Consider the following 18,876-nt stretch of genomic DNA (forward strand, 5'->3'; position numbering starts at 1 on the left):
TTAAAATGTCACCCTACAGTTACAACCACTTCACATTGTAAACAAGTACACTACACCCTGGTGTGAGGGTCACTTTGAGGTTTGTGGTGATATGTAATTACATACAATATTCAGTACAATAAGAGAGATTCTCCATTTGTTACCCTCACAGTTCAATATAGTCTGTGGGGACAATCAGTAATATGGTAAAGTCTGTAAGAGGCTTTCAAAAATTAGTTTAAATGGCTAAGTAACATACAATGAATTAACGTCTGCTTTTATTACTTTCAAGAGTACATAAATGCTGAAAAGACACAGCAGACCACGTATCCCAGTGTTATTCTATTTTTAAACAACAGGTTTTTGAAAAAAATATTAGTTGGAGTTTAAAAAACCTCCTCCCTCTTTTTCACACTTATAAGATATTATTACATACTTTCTGCATGAGGGAAAGTATCTATCTCAAATTAATCTTACAGTATAAACAGTATAAACATCTCATTTAAAACATCTTTTAGACACAGAACTTGTGTAATGACTGAAGTATAACTCCTCTAGGTTTATTACATAAAAACATATACATCAATTCCAAAGTTCTAACCCCTGCAGAAACCCTTGTAAACTTTACAGGCCTGCCCATCAGTCTAAGTCAGTTAAATACTTCCAGTCCTGCTGCCTTTGCTATTTTTCATGCAGTCCTCAGACTATATAGGTGTTATTTGTTTTTGTACAGTAAGTTTCCAAACTTTTGCATAAATCCTCGAAGCTTGTTTTCATTTGGCTGTGATGGATGGTATACAGTCGAGTTGTAATGAACCACCTGATTGCCCCTGGCATAGTTATTCTCTAAGGTTTTGCTTTTTGTTTCTGGGAGGTGTGTACTGCTCTTGGGTGTATTTCTTGCTGGCTGACCAGAGCTTTCCATCTTCAAGAATGGCTCAAAGCGACTATAAACACGTCTTTCACTCAAACGAGATCTTAATAACTCCTCTTTGTTCTTTGAGTTTCCAGGCTGGGATGTCATTGTGCTTACTCTTTGTGGAGAACTAGAAACAGGTGCAGTTTCCTGGGTAGCATTAGTTATAGCTTTTTTCACCTCTTGGTACTGGATCTGTTCAGTATTAAATCTTGGAGTGGATGCATCTCCTAGAGTTTCTAAGAACTTTTCAGGGGGGCATAAAGTAGGGCACTTTTTACTGCTTTCATCAAATGGAGGTTTTGGAGACTTTGGAGGCTTGGGAGACTTTGGTGGCTTGGGAGACTTTGGTGGCTTGGGAGACTTTGGTGGGCTCACAGTGACATCCTCTTTACTTTTATGCAAGCTGCCTTGTGAATTGGATGATGTGGTCCTCTTTTTTCTAGGAGAGGAATCAGCCTTAGTCTCAGATATTTTTGGCTTTTGAGTGCCTTCACCATCAGAAGCCAGAGTGTCAGAACTGCTGCACATTCTATAAAACACAGGAGCTTTGTTTTTAGACAAGTTTTCCTTCTTGTCTTGTGTGAGATTCAGCAATGACCTCAGTTTCTGGGATCCCTTTTTCAGGAAACTTGGAGAATTCTTATTTTCTTTCTTTAAAGTACATTCTTTGCTAGGTTCCTCTTTGCTATCTTCAGCTAGAGCAGCCACAGAGATGGCCTTTGTGGTAGTGGGGCTCTTTGATTCTTCTTCAATATTTTTATCTTCATGTTCTATGTGGTTGGTCACACTGTGAAAGCTTTTAGAGTTTTTTATTGTATCCTCTGGGGGCTTTAGATTTTCTGGCCGCTTAAGTCTCTGCCTAGTCAATGTGCTGTACACATAGCTGGACGCCTGTTTGTTGACACCATGATCCAAAGTGGACTTGAAGTTGTCAAACATAGGGAAACTTCGCCTTTTTAGTATATTTTCATTTTGGTGGTTCTTCACATTTTCCGCTGGTCTGTTTGCATAGAAGGCTGTGTACATGTAGATAGATGGGTCCCGAGTGGCATTTGGATATACAATAGGTTTTTTGTTTTCTGCAACCTGTATTCCAGACTTTTTTGGTTCATCTGAGTCAGGTGGGACGTTAGTGCTGACCTCTGCTGATTCTTTGTCGGTCACATTTTTCACAATCGGGATATGATTGGGTGTCCCTTTAGGTGTTTCACTTCCCTCTGAACCAACAATAGTTGAATTTGAAGAACTTGTACAGCTGCTTACTTCCTGCTGTTCTGGCAAAGTTGGCTTAAAAGCTAATGATGACCTCAGGCGAGAATGAGAATAAAGGGCATGAGCTTTAATATTTTCCGCTGTGTCATAGCCCTCATACCTGTCACCGACTGCTGATCCACTGCAATCTGCAGCTGAATCTGACTGATCATTTAAGTATGACTCAATTCGCCAGTTACGGAGAAATGATTTTGTAGTGTGTTCAAGGGTTGGCATCCTCTGCTGCAGATGGCGGATATGATTATCTGTTCCATTGAAAGACCTCCGTACAATTGAATTTCTTTCTGCAATATTTATCTTTGGTTGTGAAAAACGATCAGCAAAACTTTGTTGGGGTGCATTGCAGTTGTTTGTATAGCCTCCCTTTAATGAAGATACAATACTAAGACTATCAGATGGCATCTTCCAAGTATTTGATAGATTATTGGCCCGATTAATAGCTCTGTGTAGCAAAAAGTAAGGAGTCCTTTCTGGGTTTTCCCCAGCATAACTGTGTCTCTTCCAATGCCCATTTTGTTCACTGGGTTGATTCTGCTGAATTTTATTTTGCATGTTAAAACCTGGATGAAAGGGTAGTTTGTTGTAGGTCTGATTTCTCAAACCATATGTATCTATTTCATTCATTGCATATCTTCCTCGAGTTTTCAAGTAAATGGGATCTAGTTTGTGAATCTTGTCTTGCCTACCAAAAAGGTTTCGTTGGCTGGAAACTGAAGCTAAAGAAGACTGTGAATGCTGGCATGTGCCATTCTCCCAGAGTATCCTGTGACTATTTACCCTAACTAATTCTGGGGCAAATGAACTAGGAACAGAGGAACGGGCATACAGTGTCCTAAACTCTTCATCAAAGGATTCAACCAGTTGTCCTGTGATAACTTGAACCATGCTGAGGTTGGTTTTTTCAAATGACCACATAAAGCTGAAAGCAGAACAAATTACAATTAGCAATACTTTAAAACTTTTGGACAAATGCATCATACCAGGCCTCATTATTATGAGCGACTCCTCTCAGTCTCTGATTTAGCAAGCATAATTTTTCATGCACAAATACTTATTCATGCAGTTAATTGTGGGCATGATTCATGGCACTTAGATATGGAGGGCCTGACCCAACTCCATTTGAATTCACTGGAAGACTTACCATTGATTTCAGTGGGAGCTGCATTAGGCCTGTAACTATCTAATTGTACTTACAAACACTATACATTGCAATGTTTCCATCCACAAATTGGGTAGATAGGTGCACATGTGCAAATAATTTCACTAGCAATTAATAGTGTATGTAAAACTGTATGTACAATTATTTGTAGGTGCAAAATTAGCCCTGCAATTCAAAGGCCACATCTGAAAATTAGGCCCATGGTATGCATAAGTAATTTGTATTATTATATGAAAATAGTAAATTAGGAATATATGCAAAAGTCTTTCCACAATTCTGAATAAATAAGAGCTTGTCTACACAAACATTTACTTTGCTGCAAGCTAGGACGTGAATCTACTCCAAGCTAGCCTAACTGTCTGTGTGCTCCCTGCTGTCATACATTAGTAGATTGTTAATGTGCTTCAGTGTAATCTAATTTTAAAGAGGACTAGATCAAAGCACATTAAGAAACTTTTAATGTGATTCAGCAGCGTCCATGCAGACAGTTAGAATGGGGTAAATTCACACCCCAGCTTGCCACAAACTAATTGTGTGTTGACAAGCACTAAAAAAATCCTCAAAAATATGTACACTGGAATTGTTAAATAAATTTAGACCCCAAGAATTGGGTAGTGAAATCTCTTCATAACATACATACATAATACTTTGATAATGGAAATCTAACTCTCTTGTAGTGTGTGCAGAATGTTTGAAGGACGTGCCAATCACAGCATTAATGGAGAAGGTAGCTTTACATCAGCAAAAAATGCAAAAAAAAACCACTATAAATGTTGTGTCACATGGATTCATTAATGCCATTGTGATTAACAAGTGTTACTCCTGGGGGAATTCTACATCACTGCATTTGCACAGAATTCATGTCCCCCACAGATTTCTTTACTTCCCTGCAGAAAAAATGACTTCTGACGGGGGAGCAAAGGGAAGCCCAAAGAGTGGTCACACACCCTTCCCTGGCATTGCAGGCAGGTTGGTTCAGGCACACGGAGCCGCCAGTTGAGATGTAAATCACTGCTGGGGGGAGGGTCTAGGCAGTTGTGCATGTGTGAGAGGGAGACACTCTGTCCCTCTCACTCGCTATTGCAGCACGCTCGGCATGGAGGGGCAGGGCTTCGGAGTGTTTCTGAGGAAGTACACATGGGGCAGGCTCTGTCCCCTCAGGCAGAGCACAATGTAGCAGCCTGCCTATTTAGTGAATTCCCCCAGGAGTATAAAACAGGTGGAAAAGGTTTAAGGCTCCTTTACATCACCAGAGTGGTGTAAAGGACATTATGACCTTATAAATGCTTATGGTGCTTTAGTGATTAGAACTGGCCTAAATTTTTTGACTGAAAAATTTTTCTATCAAAATGTGCTCCATGAACTGTTTGCTACTGATCTTTCTGGAGATGGTCAGTAGCCAATATAAATTGTGAGTTAATTCCTCAGTCCTCACTTACTGTTCAGTTGCCTATGATGTAACACTGAGCATATGGCTGCATTTATTTGTTGACTAATAACTAGAAATATAGAATCAAGTCTAGCTACATTACTAATAGGAAAGGAGGTTGGGGGATTTCCTCCAATGTCCCCACTCCCATTCTCCATCCATTGTATTGTAGTTTAAATAAATTACTGAAATAATTGAAACCAGAGTGATTATATTGCATTATTTTGACAAATAAAATATGCAGAATTTTAAAATATTGTGTGCAGAATTTTTTAATTTTTGACATCGAATTCTCCCAGGAGTAAAGTGCCACACCGTGATATTATATTTTGTAGATTACATTTGTAACATATATACATTTATCTTATGATCCCATTCTTGCTTGTGTCAAAATAATGAAAGACAACTGAAAGTGAAGGTATTAAGCAATATGTTACAATTTGTTGGTTCTGATGATAGTAATAAGGATTGTTGAGTTAATTTGAATGTCTTACTTCTTTTATTTTATTTGTTCAGTTAGTTTTGTATTTTTTAGGAAAGAAATATGAAAATATAATAGAATTACATCAAAAAGTTAACTTAATGACTCATGTAAAACAGTTCTATTTCTCATTCATTTTCAATTAAGTTATTAAATAAGCATATTGTACTTTTGCACATTAAAAAGTTCTGTAGTTTTAACTAATTTTTAGAAGACAAATTCAAATATGATAGTCCTAGCTATCATAATGCTTGAAACGTTTTTTTTAATGGAAGCTTAATTTCAGCAGACATGGATGATTTAGGCCCCAAAGTGCCTGGTCATGAAAACTGTAATTTTCTAAAATGCTTTTCTTTGAGACATAGTAATTTTCAAAGTCACATTCTCACAGACACTGACATTTCAAAGGCATTATCGGTGAAAGATGTCAAACCAGTCAGATTCCCTCTGTGTCCTTATACTTACTCACTTTTGAACCTGTCACTTCCCTCATCACCTTGCACACCTCACATCTGAATTTAGTTAGCTGAGTCTCACTAAGCGTAGAGGGACAGATTGTCAGCTAGTGTATACTGGCAGAATTCTATCAGACACCAGCTGAGGATCTAGCCCATAATCTCTATGTTGCTGCAAATAAATTTGAGAGCCCAAAAGAGAGAAGTGTTGCAATAAAAGCAAATAAAAATGTCTAATAATGTGAAAGATGAAGTTGGCCATCCTCCTTTTAGCTTACCACATTTTTATAGTCTCTTCCAGCTCCTGAGTATGTAAGTTATGCCAAATTTCACTCCCTTGCACACATTTGTATATTGTTAAGTAGGTATAAGTTGGTCTAAGGGAAATCTGACCAAGTGTAAGAGAATCTAACTTACCTTACCTTATACATTATCACCTCTGAATTTGGATCACAGTGTAGAACACAAAACAGGAAAGAACAAATTAACGATGCAAGTATCTGGAGGACTATTACAAATAGAAGTTTAACAGGAGAGCTTATGAAATATACCTTGGTAATCTTTTCTAAGGTGAATATTAAATAAGAATAATTAAATGGTATGGGACAAATACTGGGGTCCTCATTCTGGCCTTGTCTACACTACCGGGGTAAGACGACCTAAGTTATGTTACTCCAGCTGTGTGAATAACGTAGCTTAGGTCGACTTACTGCGGTGTCTACACTGCACTGCGTCGATGGGAAACGCCCTCCCATCAACTTACCTCTTTTCATTCCAGTGGAGTACCAGAGTCGACGGGAGAGCAATCTGCAGTCATCACTAGTCCCACCAAATAGACTCCCAGCAGCAGCGTTGTAGACATGGCCTCTGTTTTTACTGACTTCTTTGAACTGAAGCCAAATTGAGTCTGTCTGAGTCCTTATTCACTAAATACTGAATGAGGAGTTCAAAATTTGGCCAACCAAACTTCTATGTCAGAGTTATTAAATAATATACAATATATATTATATCAAAGTTAACCATAGAGTATACTGGCCATTTTCAGAAATAGCAAAATTAGTTATCATGAAAGAGTCATATTCTGACTACCTTTAAGGAAACATATTCTATTCACAGCTTTGTGTATTGAACTTACCTGTAAGTACCATACATGACTTTCTTACAGTCAACCAGAAGAAATTTCTGTTCCATTTTTCCATGGAATTTTGCCCCTGATTTGGAATAATAATCTTGTCCTTTTACTGTCCGCACCCTCATGTTCTGAAAAGGATTATAGAAGATATTTAAAATGAGCAAAATGAATGTTGCCATTTATATTTAAAATCTCGGGGCCTGATACTGAACTTTTAAGTATCAGGGAAGTAGGGGGTTGGAGGCTGAGAGAGAGAGAGAGAGAGAGAGAGAAACTGTTACCTACCTTTCATAATTGTTATTCTTCGAGATTTGTTGCTCATGTCCATTCCATTCTAGGTGTGTGTGCACCCACGTGCACAGTCAGAGACTTTTGCCTTAGTGGTATCTGTAGGGTCAGCTGTGGTGTCCCCTGGAGTGCTGCGCTCATGCATCAGTATGCCACCGAACATGCACCCCCTTAGTTTCTTCTTGCTGGCAACTCCGACAAAGGGGCAGGAGGGCGGGTAATGGAATGGACATGAGCAACATCTCGAAGAACAACAAGTTACAGAAAGGTGGGTAACCATTTTTAATTCTTCAAGTGCTTGCTCATGTCGATTCCATTCTAGGTGACTCACATCCAATATCCTCAGAGGTGGGCTCGGAGTTCATGGTCTTGCAGCTTGCCACACTGCTCTACCGAAACCAGCATCATCCTGAGCCTGCTGGATAAGTGCATAATGGAACGTGAACATGTGGATGGATGACCTGGTGGCTACCTTACAGATGTCCTGGATAGGCACCTGGGCTAGAAAAGCTGACTAAGAGGCTTGCGCTCTGGTTTAGTGGGTGTTCATGATCACCGGAGGTGGCACCCTTGCCTAATCATATCAGCAGTGAATGCAGGCAGTGATACAAGAAGAAATTTTTTGAGCAGACACTGGATGACCTTTCATCCTGTTGGCCACCATGACGAACAATTGCGTCAACTTATGGAATGGCTTGGTCCTTTCAATGTAGAAGGCTAGCACCCTCCTGATGTCTAGGGAATGCAACCTATGCTCCTCCTCCTCCTTGTTATGCGGCTTTGGGGAAAAAACAGGTAAGTAAATGTCCTGGCCCATATGAAACTGTGAGATCACCTTGGGCAGGAAAGCCAGGTTCAACCGCAAGTAGACCTTGTCTTTGTAAAAGACTGCATAGGGCGGGTCTGAGGTAAGCGCTCTAATCTCAGAGACCCAGCAGGCAGATGTCATTGCAACCAAGAACGCGACCTTCCAGGAAAGGACAAGGAGAGAGAAGGAAGCCAGAGGCTCGAAGGGTTGGGGGGGTCCTGTGAGCCGCGACAGCACAAGTTTCAGGTCCCACGGAGGGATGGGGTCCCTGATGTGTGGGTAGAGGTGCTCGAGGCCCTTGAAGAACCTGGCAGTCATGTCCTGGGCAAAAAACAGCTTACCCTCAAGTGGTGGATGGAAGGCTAATATAGCAGTTAAGTGGACCTTGATAGCTGAAAGGGACAGCCTTGGAGCTTGAGATGCAAAAGGTAGTCCAGGATTAACTGCAGTGAGGCCCGCTTGGGCCGAATGCATTTATTTGAGATCCAACAAGCGAACCGCTTCCATTTAGCCCGATAGGCTGCCCTGGTGGAGAGCTTTCTGCTGCCCAACAGAACCTGTTGGACGCCCGCCAAGCACTCCTGTTCCTCTGCATTTAACCATGCAGCAGCCAAACCGTCAGGTCTGGATGCAGAAAATTGCCGTGGTTTTGTGACAACAGATCCAACCAGAGCAGTAGCCATAATGGAGCAGCCACCGAGAAGTCCAGCAGCATGCTGAACCAGCATTAGTGCGGACATGCCAGCGCTATGAGGATCACTTTTGCCCTGTCCTGCTTGAACTTCACAGGACTCTGTGGATCAATGGAACTGGGAGGAAGGTGTACATTAGAACCCCCGAGCACGGAAGCAGGAAAGTGTGACAGGGAACCTCTGTCGAACCCCTGAAAGGAGCAGAAAATGTGGCATTTCCTGTTCTGCCTGGACGTGAACAGGTCCACCTGTGGAGTAGCCCACCTATGGATGGAGAAACCACTCATGGCGAAACGAGAAGGTCCTGCTAAGGTGATCTGCCAAGGCATTCCTGGCCCAGGGAGGTGTGCGGCTACAAGATGGATGTTGTGTTATACACAGAAGTCCCATAGCCTGAGGGCTTTCTGGAAAAGGGCAGATGACCTAGTTCCGCCTTGCTTGTTGATATAGAACATAGCCGCTGTATTGTCTGTCAGGACCTGGACCATCCTGCTATTTAGGTGAGGTAGGAAGGTGTGGCAGGCCAAGCGGACCACTCTGAGCTCTCTGACATTGATGTGTAGGGAATGATTGAGATGGAACCAATGACCTTGCATGCTGAGATTCCCAAGGTGGACTCCCCATCCCAGGTCCGAAGCATCGGAGACAAGGGTAACCAATGGCAGGGGGGGCCCTGCGAATGAAACTTCCTCCAACACCAATGCAGGATTTTGCTACTGTGTGAGTGATGACAGGATGTGGTCCAGGACCTTGACCACATGGCCTATGTTGTGTCTGTTGGGGATGTAGATCGATGCCAGCCATGCCTGTAGTGGCCTGAGGTGGAGCCATGCATGCCGGACCATGTAAGTACAGGCTGCCATATGGCCAAACAGCCTCAGGCACATATGAGCAGTGGGAAGAGGGTGGGTTGCATGCACAAGATCAGGTCTGCCATGGCCTGGAACTGGGTCTCAGGAAGTAAGGCCCTGGCCCGAATAGAGTCCAAGACTGCTCCGATGAACTCTATGTGCTGTGCTGGAACTAAGGTTTACTTTTTCTCATTTATTAACAGCCCCAGGTCATGACAGGTAGGGCAAAGCAGGTTGAAATGACACTGAACCTGATCCTGGTATTGGCCCTTTATTAAGCAGTCGTCGAGGTATGGATAAATTTGCACAACTCGGCACCTCAGGTAAGCAGCCACTGGCCACTGTGTAAATACTCTTGGGGCTGACTCAAAGACTCAAAGGCAGAGCTGTGAATTGAAAATGGCAGTGGCCCAACACAAAACAGAGGCAATGCCTGTGCCCTGGGAAAATGCAAATATATGTTCTTTAAGTCGAGGGTGGCGTACCAGTCTCCCAGATCCAGGGAGGGAATAATGGAGGCCAGAGAGACCATGTGAAACTTCAACTTCTTGAGAGACTTGGGTCTGAGGCCCCCTTTTGCTTTTGGGATTAGGAAATAGTGGGAGTAGAACCCTTTCCCTTTCATATCTGGGGGGACCTCCTCCAGACCCTCCAGGCACAGGAGGTTCTCAACCTCGTGAACATGAGAAGGGTCCCTGAAGGAGGATGGGGAAAGGGGGTGAGAAGGAGGGTTGGCCATGAACTGCCAGGTGTAGCTTGAAGATATTATGTTGAGCACCCAACGGTCCAAGGTCAGATGCAACCAGGCCAACCGGAAGAGGGGTGGATCCTGGGAAGTGGCTGTCTTCGGGCGCATCCTCAAAACACCTGCTTCTGGCTTCCTTGGCCTCTGGAAGAACTAGGCTGGGCAGAGGAATGGGAAGACAAAGGGTGCTGCTGCTTAAAGCCTTTGTCTCTTCCTTCTTCTTCCTTCAGGAGCTGAACCGGGGGACACCCCAAGATGTTAACGGAGGTGGGGGATGGAACGGCTTTCTAGCCTGCAGAGGGATGTATAGGCCCAAGGAATGGAGGTTGGCACAGGAGTCTTTAAGGCCATAGAGCTATGCATCAGTCATCCCTGCTGCCTCAAACAGGAGGTCCTGAAGGGTAGTCTGCATCTCCTGAGACAGCCCGGAGGATTACAACCAGGAGCTGTGCGTCATGACCACCGCAGAGGTGATTACCTTGGCTGCCGAGTCCATAGCATTCCAGGCCATCTGGAGGGTGCCTCTCACCACCACTTTGCCCTCATCCACCAAGGTGGTGAACTCCTGGGCTCGGTCCCGTGGAAGGCCCTCCTTGAACTTGCTGATGGAGTCCTACAGGTTGAAGTTGTACCTGCCTAGCAGGGCCTGATGGTTAGACATATGAAATTGCAGGCTGGCTGTTGAATAAATTTTCCACCAAACGAGTCCAGCCTCTTGGTGTCTTCATTTTTCAGTGTGCCACTTGCCTGGCCCTGCCTATCCCTCTCATTGATGGCAGACACGGCCAAGGACCCCGCTGGAGGGTGGGTATACAGATATTCAAATCCCTTTGCCAGGACATAGTACTTCTTTTCCGCCTTCTTGGAGGTAGGTGGAAAGGAAGAGGGGGGTCTGCCACAAAGATTTAACAAAGATTTAGGATCCTGGGTGGATGGGCAATGTGACCCGGGCCAGGGTGAAGGAGCGTATGACTTTAAAGAGGTCGTTCAACTCCTCTGCTAGCTTCTCAACCTCCAAGTTCAGGTTGGCAGCCACCCTTTTGAGCAGGGCCTGGTGCTCCTTGAAGTCGTCAATGGGGGCTGCTCATTTGTTCTTGGTTAATTTGTCCAAAGATGATTAAGAGGACTGTGCTGCAGGAGATGGGATGGCTTCCTCTTGGTTGTCTGGGGACAGCTCCTTGGGCATCAGGGCCCACTATGTCACCCCCGCGTTTGATTCAGCACCGTGCTCCAACTCGGGTGCTAGCTGTGCCATGGGAACTTTGTCTGATGTGGCTTGGGAGGAACGGTGAGAGTATGGGACTGGCATAACATGAACACCTCACAGGTTCCAGTACTGCCATGGAGCGTGCCACTGCCCCTGCCTCCGTGCTGCCACCACAGGAGGCACACTGGTCTTGCGGGCTGGTGGTAATTTGCCTTTTATTGGAGAGGGGCTGAACTCCCCTTCCACCTCAGACCATTGCCCTTTCAGTGACCAGGGCGGAGCTGTAGATGCCTGAATCTGCCGACTGACCCTTGTTGGCAACCGGTAAGGAGAGGGCGAGGACCAATGCCTGCCTGAAGAGCGATACTGGGGAGCCAGCGACCGGTGCTGTGACCTGGAATGATCCCACACTGGGGGGGAATCAATGCCTGGGAGACCACCTAGGCGACTGTGATCTGTGCCATGGTGATCTCTGGTAGGAGGCCCGATGGTACCATGGGTACAGGAATCGGCATAGTTACTCAGGTGTCCCATGCCTTGTAGGTGGAGATCTTGGCATCAGGGATCTGGGTCTTCTAACTGGGGACCGAGGCTGCAGTGCTGGAATCCTAGACCACAGTGATGAGGATTGATGCCTGCAGTCTGGGGATGCTCTGCTTCTTTAGAGGATAGTCCCATAACTAGCTTGTCCTTAGATGCCAGGGCCTTAGCTGGGTCAGTTGCCTGGCTTGGCATCTGCAGTGCCATCCAGCCTACTTGCTCTTTGGCCACCAGGCCTGCTTCAGGCATAGATTGCCCTACACCAATGCCAAAGTGCCAGGCATGGAGTCCGATCGAGAGGCCTCCGAGGTAGGACAAAGGGCAGCCTCCATGAGGAGGGCCCTCAAGCAGATATCCTGCTCCTTTTGAGTTCAAGGGCAAAAGGTTTTGCAGATCCTGCACTTGTCCTTTCTGTGGGACTCCCCCAAAGACTTCAAACAGCTCTCGTGGGGATCACTAATGGGCATTGGCCAGCTGCACGATGAGCATGGCTTAACGCCTAGGGAATGGGGTATGGCCCACTCCAAGGTGAAGTTCCAGCCGGCACTCTAACTCATAAACTACTACTCAAAAACTAAATTTAATGGTCTAATTAAGTACCTATCAACTAAATACAAAGGAGACAGAACAATGGACTGTAAGCACTCTAAGCAACAGTCAGGGATGGTAAGGAACTGAGAGGGTGTTGGGTTGGTGGTGCCTAATATACTGACGCATGAGCACAGTATTCAAGGGGGCCCCGCAGCCAACCCTCTGAATACTGCTAAGGCAAAAGTCTCCAATGACTGTGCACGTGGGCGTGCATACACCTAGAATAGAATCGACATGAGCAAGCACTTGACGAAGAAAGATTATTACTGCACAGGGAAACCCTGTGCATGATAGATAGTAAATCCTGACCTAACTTCTCACCTGGGAGCCCCTTTTAGGCTTAAAAGGCTCACTGTTGTATCTCTGACTGTGGCAAGGGACAATATAAACTCCCCTTTTGTAGTTGGCTTTTACACTGGAAGCTGCTTGTAAAACAAGTTGCCTGCTGAGTATCTGTGTGATACAGGATGCTTTAGGTAGCCATGAAAAAACACCAAGAAAGGGAATGAGCAGAGGGTTAAATATATATTCTTGTTGTGCAGATCTTATTTCTTTTCTTACAGTTTGTGGTGTTATAAGCTATTTATTACTATTTAAAATAAATGAAACACTAATGTGGTAACTCGAAAGGTGCTAGAATAGAAATGAAACCAATGAGTTATTGTATATACACATATCTACACAGAATTTGCACATTTACAGCACTATCTTCATTATTATTACATATGGTTAATATACGAAATAGTGGAATATAACATTTTTGAATAAGGATCAATAGCTTGCCCAATTTAACTGCTCATAAATAAATAATAATGGGCTAAATTCTGCCCTGACTTATACCATATGACTAAATGCATAGGTTGGAAATCAGGACACAATTTAGCTCTGTAAAAATGTAATTTGAGGGAGGATGTAGGAGAACCATTAGGTCAAGGCATTGTCTACATCAGTGGTTCTCAAACTTTTGTACTGGTGACCCCTTTCACATAGCAAGCCTTTGAATGCGACCCCCCCTTATAAATTAAAAACACTCTTAAATATATTGAACACTATTAAAGATGCTGGAGGCAAAGAAGGGTTTGGGGTGGAGGGTGACAGCTCGCAACCCCACATGTAATAACCTTGTGACCCCCTGAGGGGTCTCGACCCCCAGGTTGAGAACTCCTGGTCTACACTCTACAGAGTGAGAGGAATCAAAATAAACATTTCACTTTAAAAACAAACCCTACAGCATTTGTTTCCCAAAGCTGCCACTAAATTGACAATATTCTAAACCTTAAACTTGTCAAAATCTTTTATCCTGTGAAGTGCTCCCTTAGACAATATAATTAGCTATGCATGCAAATTATAGTACATTATGACTATAGAAGGTGTAATGGCCTATTGTAATTCACTGAAGAACATTTCAAGGGAAACAGAAATTCAGTAAAAGTTTTACAAAAACTCCCTAAAGTAAAGGATGAATAGCAAATAATGGGTGGTTTGAAGAGTCCTATACATTTTGCTCTTGACTTTTTTAAAATCATCTCAAAAGATCAGACAGTTCAAAGAGCAAAATGCTATCTGGAACCATATCCAGAGTCAACTGCTAAATTGCCACCTGCTGCTGCTGGCAAGTTATACCATACCATGGCTCATTAGCTTGTGTGATGTTGTATGATTAAAATATGACTATGTATATCATTGTTGCTACCACTGTTATACAACTGCAACAAATGGAAAATATGTAATGTAATATATCAAAAGTTACAATCTATCAAATGATTATCCTGTTTATATGCATGTTTCATTTTGTGTCTGAAATTAGGAATATTTACTGTATACTTGTATTTCAAATGTGTTTGCTGCTTGGGTAACACCCAGAAGGTAGTCTGCATCCAGTCTTGTCAGCACATTGTGAATGGACTATTCAAGTTGGTGGCCAATTAGAGGTCACTTAGCTTGCACAATCGATGATGGAAGAAGCCTGTCCCTGCCCGAAGGGCCTGCCTGGAGATCTTTTAGCCAAAGTCTGGGTAGTGGCTGCTCCTATGAGTCATCAAATCATGAATGGGCATGTGACTAGCTCATGTGACCCTGGACTCCATCATGTGCTGTAATTTTCCACAAACTAAGACTGAGAGTAGTCCCTCCACATGGGAGAAGGTAAAAAAACCCTGAAAGCATCTCCATTTTGCCTCCTTCCTGCTCTGATTTCTGGACTATGGACTTACACTAACAGTAGCATTACAACCAATGGACTGAGGACCGTCCAATCTTTTGAAAGTTACCAGAGACTTAAAAAGCCAGAAGTTTATTCCATCACTGCTACAAATTGATACAAGGACCTTACAATGAGTGCAAGTATTTGTTTTCCTTGACCATTATAACTCTCTCCTCTTTCTTTTCTCTTATAAATAAACCTAACTACTAAAGGATTGGCAACAGCTTGATTATAGGATAAGATCTGAGTTATATATTGACCTGGCTGTGTGGCTGATCTCTTGGTATTAGAAGAACCCTTTGTTTGATTAAATTGGTTTTAAATAACCACTCATCATTAACAGTGTTTGGGTGGTGAAACAAGGGCTGGGATACCTAAGGGACTGCATTTCTGACTTCTTGTTAACCAGTGTGATGAGACAGAAGTTTACTTTTATTACTGGCTTGGTATATCTTATGGAAGAATAACCAGCAGTCTGGGGTAGGGCTGCCCCATTTTTCAGCAGTTTGTCCTGACTCTGGTATTCTCAGCTGTGACCCACTGAGTTATGGTGACAGCTTGCTATGTATGTTCATTTGTCTGCCCATAGAAAGAAGGGCTGGAAATCCAGTAGGGTAAATGTCATCCAGTAATAAGCACTTGCATAACACTTTTCATCTCCAAAGATCTTTATAAACATTAATTAATCCTCACAATCCCTCAAGTGTTTACAATATAACCTAGTTAATCTGCACTTTGATAAACTGGCAATTGCCATTGTGAAGTAAACAAAAAGTGAAGCTCTGCTTTTGCTGTGATAGAACCAATGCCAGTGACATCACACTCCCTGTGGAACAAGATTCCTATATTGTCACATAGCATTGGACCTGAAATTTCGAAGACTCTAAGAAAAAGGGCTACTATAATTACTGTTCTCCGAGCTGCTCATTGTGGTGCTGCTACTGCCCAGGGGGAGGGGCCAAGTTCCTTGGAACTCTGATCACTGCTTTCTGCACCCATAGTTCTAACTTTTACACCAGAGAACTTTTTGGCCAAACTTTCAAACCTGAGTACTTAGAATTAGACAAAGACGACTAACATTCTCCATCTTGGTGACATAAATCAATAAGAACTGCGGGGGCTCAGCCCATATGAAAATCAGGCCACTACTGACATAGGCACCAAAGCATGGATTTAGTGCCTAACTATAGGCACAGAAGACTTTTTGTGAGTTATTTAGGTTCTGAGGGCTTGTCTTTTCTACCCCACTAAATCAGCGCTGTTGCCATCAATGCAGTTGCACTGATTTAGTGCGTCTGGTGAAGACACATGATGTCGATGGCAGAGCACTCTCCTGTCGACGTAATTACTCCACCTCAGTGGACATAGCACGGTGTAGACTTTAAGTTGATGCAACTTACGTCGCTTGGGGGGGGGATATTTTTTTCCACACCCCTGAGTGACATAACTTATATAGACCTAAGTGGTAGCGTAGACAAGGCCTGATAAATGTTTGTCTTCATTACAGTCGATATAGGTGAGCTTTCACCTCTCAAGGATAGTAAGGATTTTGAAGAGAAAAAAACCCTAGCCACTCCAAGATCCGAACTTTGGACTAATATTTAGTCTGTTAACAGTTGTACCTTTTCCACACCACAGGAACATTTGATGCCAGTTCTACAAACAAGTGGACTTTATTTTTTAAGCCAAACATTTTCTTCCGCTTTAAACTATTTTCACAAACCTCTTCCTGGTGAAAAGTACTGCCAAATTCATACTTTTCTTTTCAGTACAGGAATTCAATGACTTTCTAGAAGAGGCATCAATTTCTCTGTTAAACAGACACTATCAATTTCCAAACAAAATTTTGCCATCCAACCTTAATGGATGTCAAATTATACCCTAGATCAGGGATTGGTAACCTTTCAGAAGTGCTGTGCCGAGTCTTCATTTATTCACTTTAATTTAAGGTTGCATGCCGGTAATACGTTTTAACATTTTTTAGGGTTCTCTCTATAAGTCTATATATAATATAACTAAATTACTGTTGTAGGTGAAGTAAACAAGGTTTTCAAAATGTTTAAGAAGCTTCATTTAAAATTAAATTAAAATGCTGATCTTTAGCAGCTGGCCTGCTCTGCCCGCTCCTGGCCTGGGATTCCATTCACCTAGGCCGGCAGCAGGCTGGGACCCCAGCTGGCAAGCTGGGCCGGAACCCCAGGTTGGCAGTGGGCGGAGCAGGGCCAGCAGCTGGGACCCCAGCTGGCAAGGGGCCATCAGCCAGAACCCCAGACCGGCAGCAGGCCGAGCTGCTCAGCCCGCTGCCGGTCTGGGGTTCCATCTGCTGGCTCCTGCCAGCCATGTTCCCGGCTGCCAGCCCCGCTCAGCCCGCTGCCAGTCTGGGGTTCTGGCCGCCGGCCCCACTCAGCCTGCTGCCAGCCTCAGGTCCCGGCCCTGCCCACATAGAGTAGGTACCTACCTTCTCCCTGGTTCTGGCCCATTCTCTTCCTCTCTCTCTGCACTGAGCTGAGGGTGGGGGTGCAGGTGAAGGAGCACGTTGGGGGTTGGGGTGCAGGGTCTGGCCAGGAGCTAGAATGAGGGAGGGGGCTCAGGGTTGGGGCAGGAGGTTTGGGTGTGGAGCACTTACCTGGGCAGCTCCCATTTGGTGCAAAGGGTGCAGGTGGGAATGTTGGGGGGGGGACCAGGAGCTCCTATTTGGTGCTCAGGGTGGGAGGTGGGGATGTGGGGGGTGCAAGAGTCAGCATAGGGTGTGGGGTGGCTGGGTATGTGTGGGGAGTGCAGGAGTCAGGGCAGGGGGTGTGGGGAATGCAGGAGTCAGGGCAGGGGGTGTGGGGAGGCTGGGTATGTCTGGAGGGTGCAGAAGTCAGGGCAGAGGGCTGGGGGCGTGTAGGGGGTGCAGGAGTCAGGACAGGGAGTGTTGGGGGGCTGGGTATGTGTGGAGGGTGCAGGAATCAGGGATGGGGTCATGAGGAGGATGCAGGGAGTTGGGGTGCAAGGGGGGTGCAGTGTTCAGGGCAGAGGGCTGGGGGGTGCTCCCACTCCCCTGCCCTGAGCGGCTCATGGCAGTGGGCTGGAGGGATACGTCCCGCTTCTACCTCCTTTCCCCAAGGCCCCACTCCTGCCTCCCTTCCCTGCTTCCTTACCGGTCTGAGCAGTGAGGGCACTGGGGCTGCTCTTCTCCCCTCCCTTGCAAGGGACATCAGCGGCAGGGAGGGAGAGGAGGCGGGGCTCAACACAGCACGCTGGGGGAAGAGGTGGGGGAGGGAGAAGCTTGGCTGCCGGCGGAGCCTGCCGTACAGCAGCAGCTGGCAGGACCAAGCTTGCTTCTGCCCCCTGCCCCCACCAGAGAGAGCGGTAGGCGGTGGGCGGAGAAGAGCGGGCTGGGTCGGGCAGCATTTTTAATGACACGCTGCTGCCTGGGATTCGGCAGCGGGCTGAGTGGGAGCCCAGCAGGCAGCAGCATGCCATTAAAAATCGGCTTGTGTGCCGTCTTTGGCATGCGTGCCATAGGTTGCTGACCCCTGCCCTAGATTCATACTGTAAGATTAATCTCTTTTGGTTATTTTCTAACGGTCTAATCCTCTTATTTAGGGTAAAATTTTCTTTAAATAAAGCCACTACAAAAAATGTACATTGGTGTTTTTGGATAATCTTTTATTTAGTACTCACTGTTCACTGTGACCTAGAGCATAAATGTCCACTTTAGCCAGTAGATCACTAACTGGAACCCCTTTCCTGCCACTAGTGAAAATAGATGTAGTTAGGGCATTCTTGCATCATTCATTTGTTGGTGAAATGTGGTGTAGTAGATGAAGTAGGAAGACATGAATACACTAACTCTTCCAATACAAGCAGCACTGAGCTAAGGTATGGTCCATTGCCAGAGGTGCCTTTGCCATCTCATGTGTGTTTTTTTTCTTCTGTTTTAATTTTTTATTGTCTGCAGTGTTGTTGTAGCCATGTTGGTCCCAGGACATTAGACAGACAAGGTGGGTGAGGTAATATCTTTTATTGGACCAACTTCTATTGGTGAAAGAGACAAGCTTTCAAGGACAAAGAGCTTGAAATAATAAATAATATTATTGTCAGACTCAAGTACCAGAGGGGTAGCCGTGTTAGCCTGGA

At 44.5% G+C, this 18,876-nt stretch overlaps 1 protein-coding gene across 1 annotated transcript in view; it reads right to left on the minus strand.

Annotated features, from left to right (window-relative positions):
- Positions 1 to 317: 317 nt before the first annotated feature.
- LOC120400098 (protein FAM83B-like) overlaps positions 318 to 18,876 on the minus strand; it is an 88,839-nt gene continuing 70,280 nt past the window's right edge. The window contains exons 4-5 of the mRNA XM_039528463.1: positions 6,830 to 6,954; positions 318 to 3,089 (exon numbers count right to left, since the gene is read on the minus strand). Coding sequence (XP_039384397.1) covers positions 695 to 3,089; positions 6,830 to 6,954 — 2,520 coding nt within the window. The 3' untranslated portion in view covers positions 318 to 694. The remainder of the gene's footprint in view (positions 3,090 to 6,829; positions 6,955 to 18,876) is intronic.

The sequence above is a fragment of the Mauremys reevesii genome, linkage group 3 (genome assembly GCF_016161935.1).
Source record: "Mauremys reevesii isolate NIE-2019 linkage group 3, ASM1616193v1, whole genome shotgun sequence".
NCBI classification, from domain to species: Eukaryota; Metazoa; Chordata; order Testudines; family Geoemydidae; genus Mauremys; species Mauremys reevesii.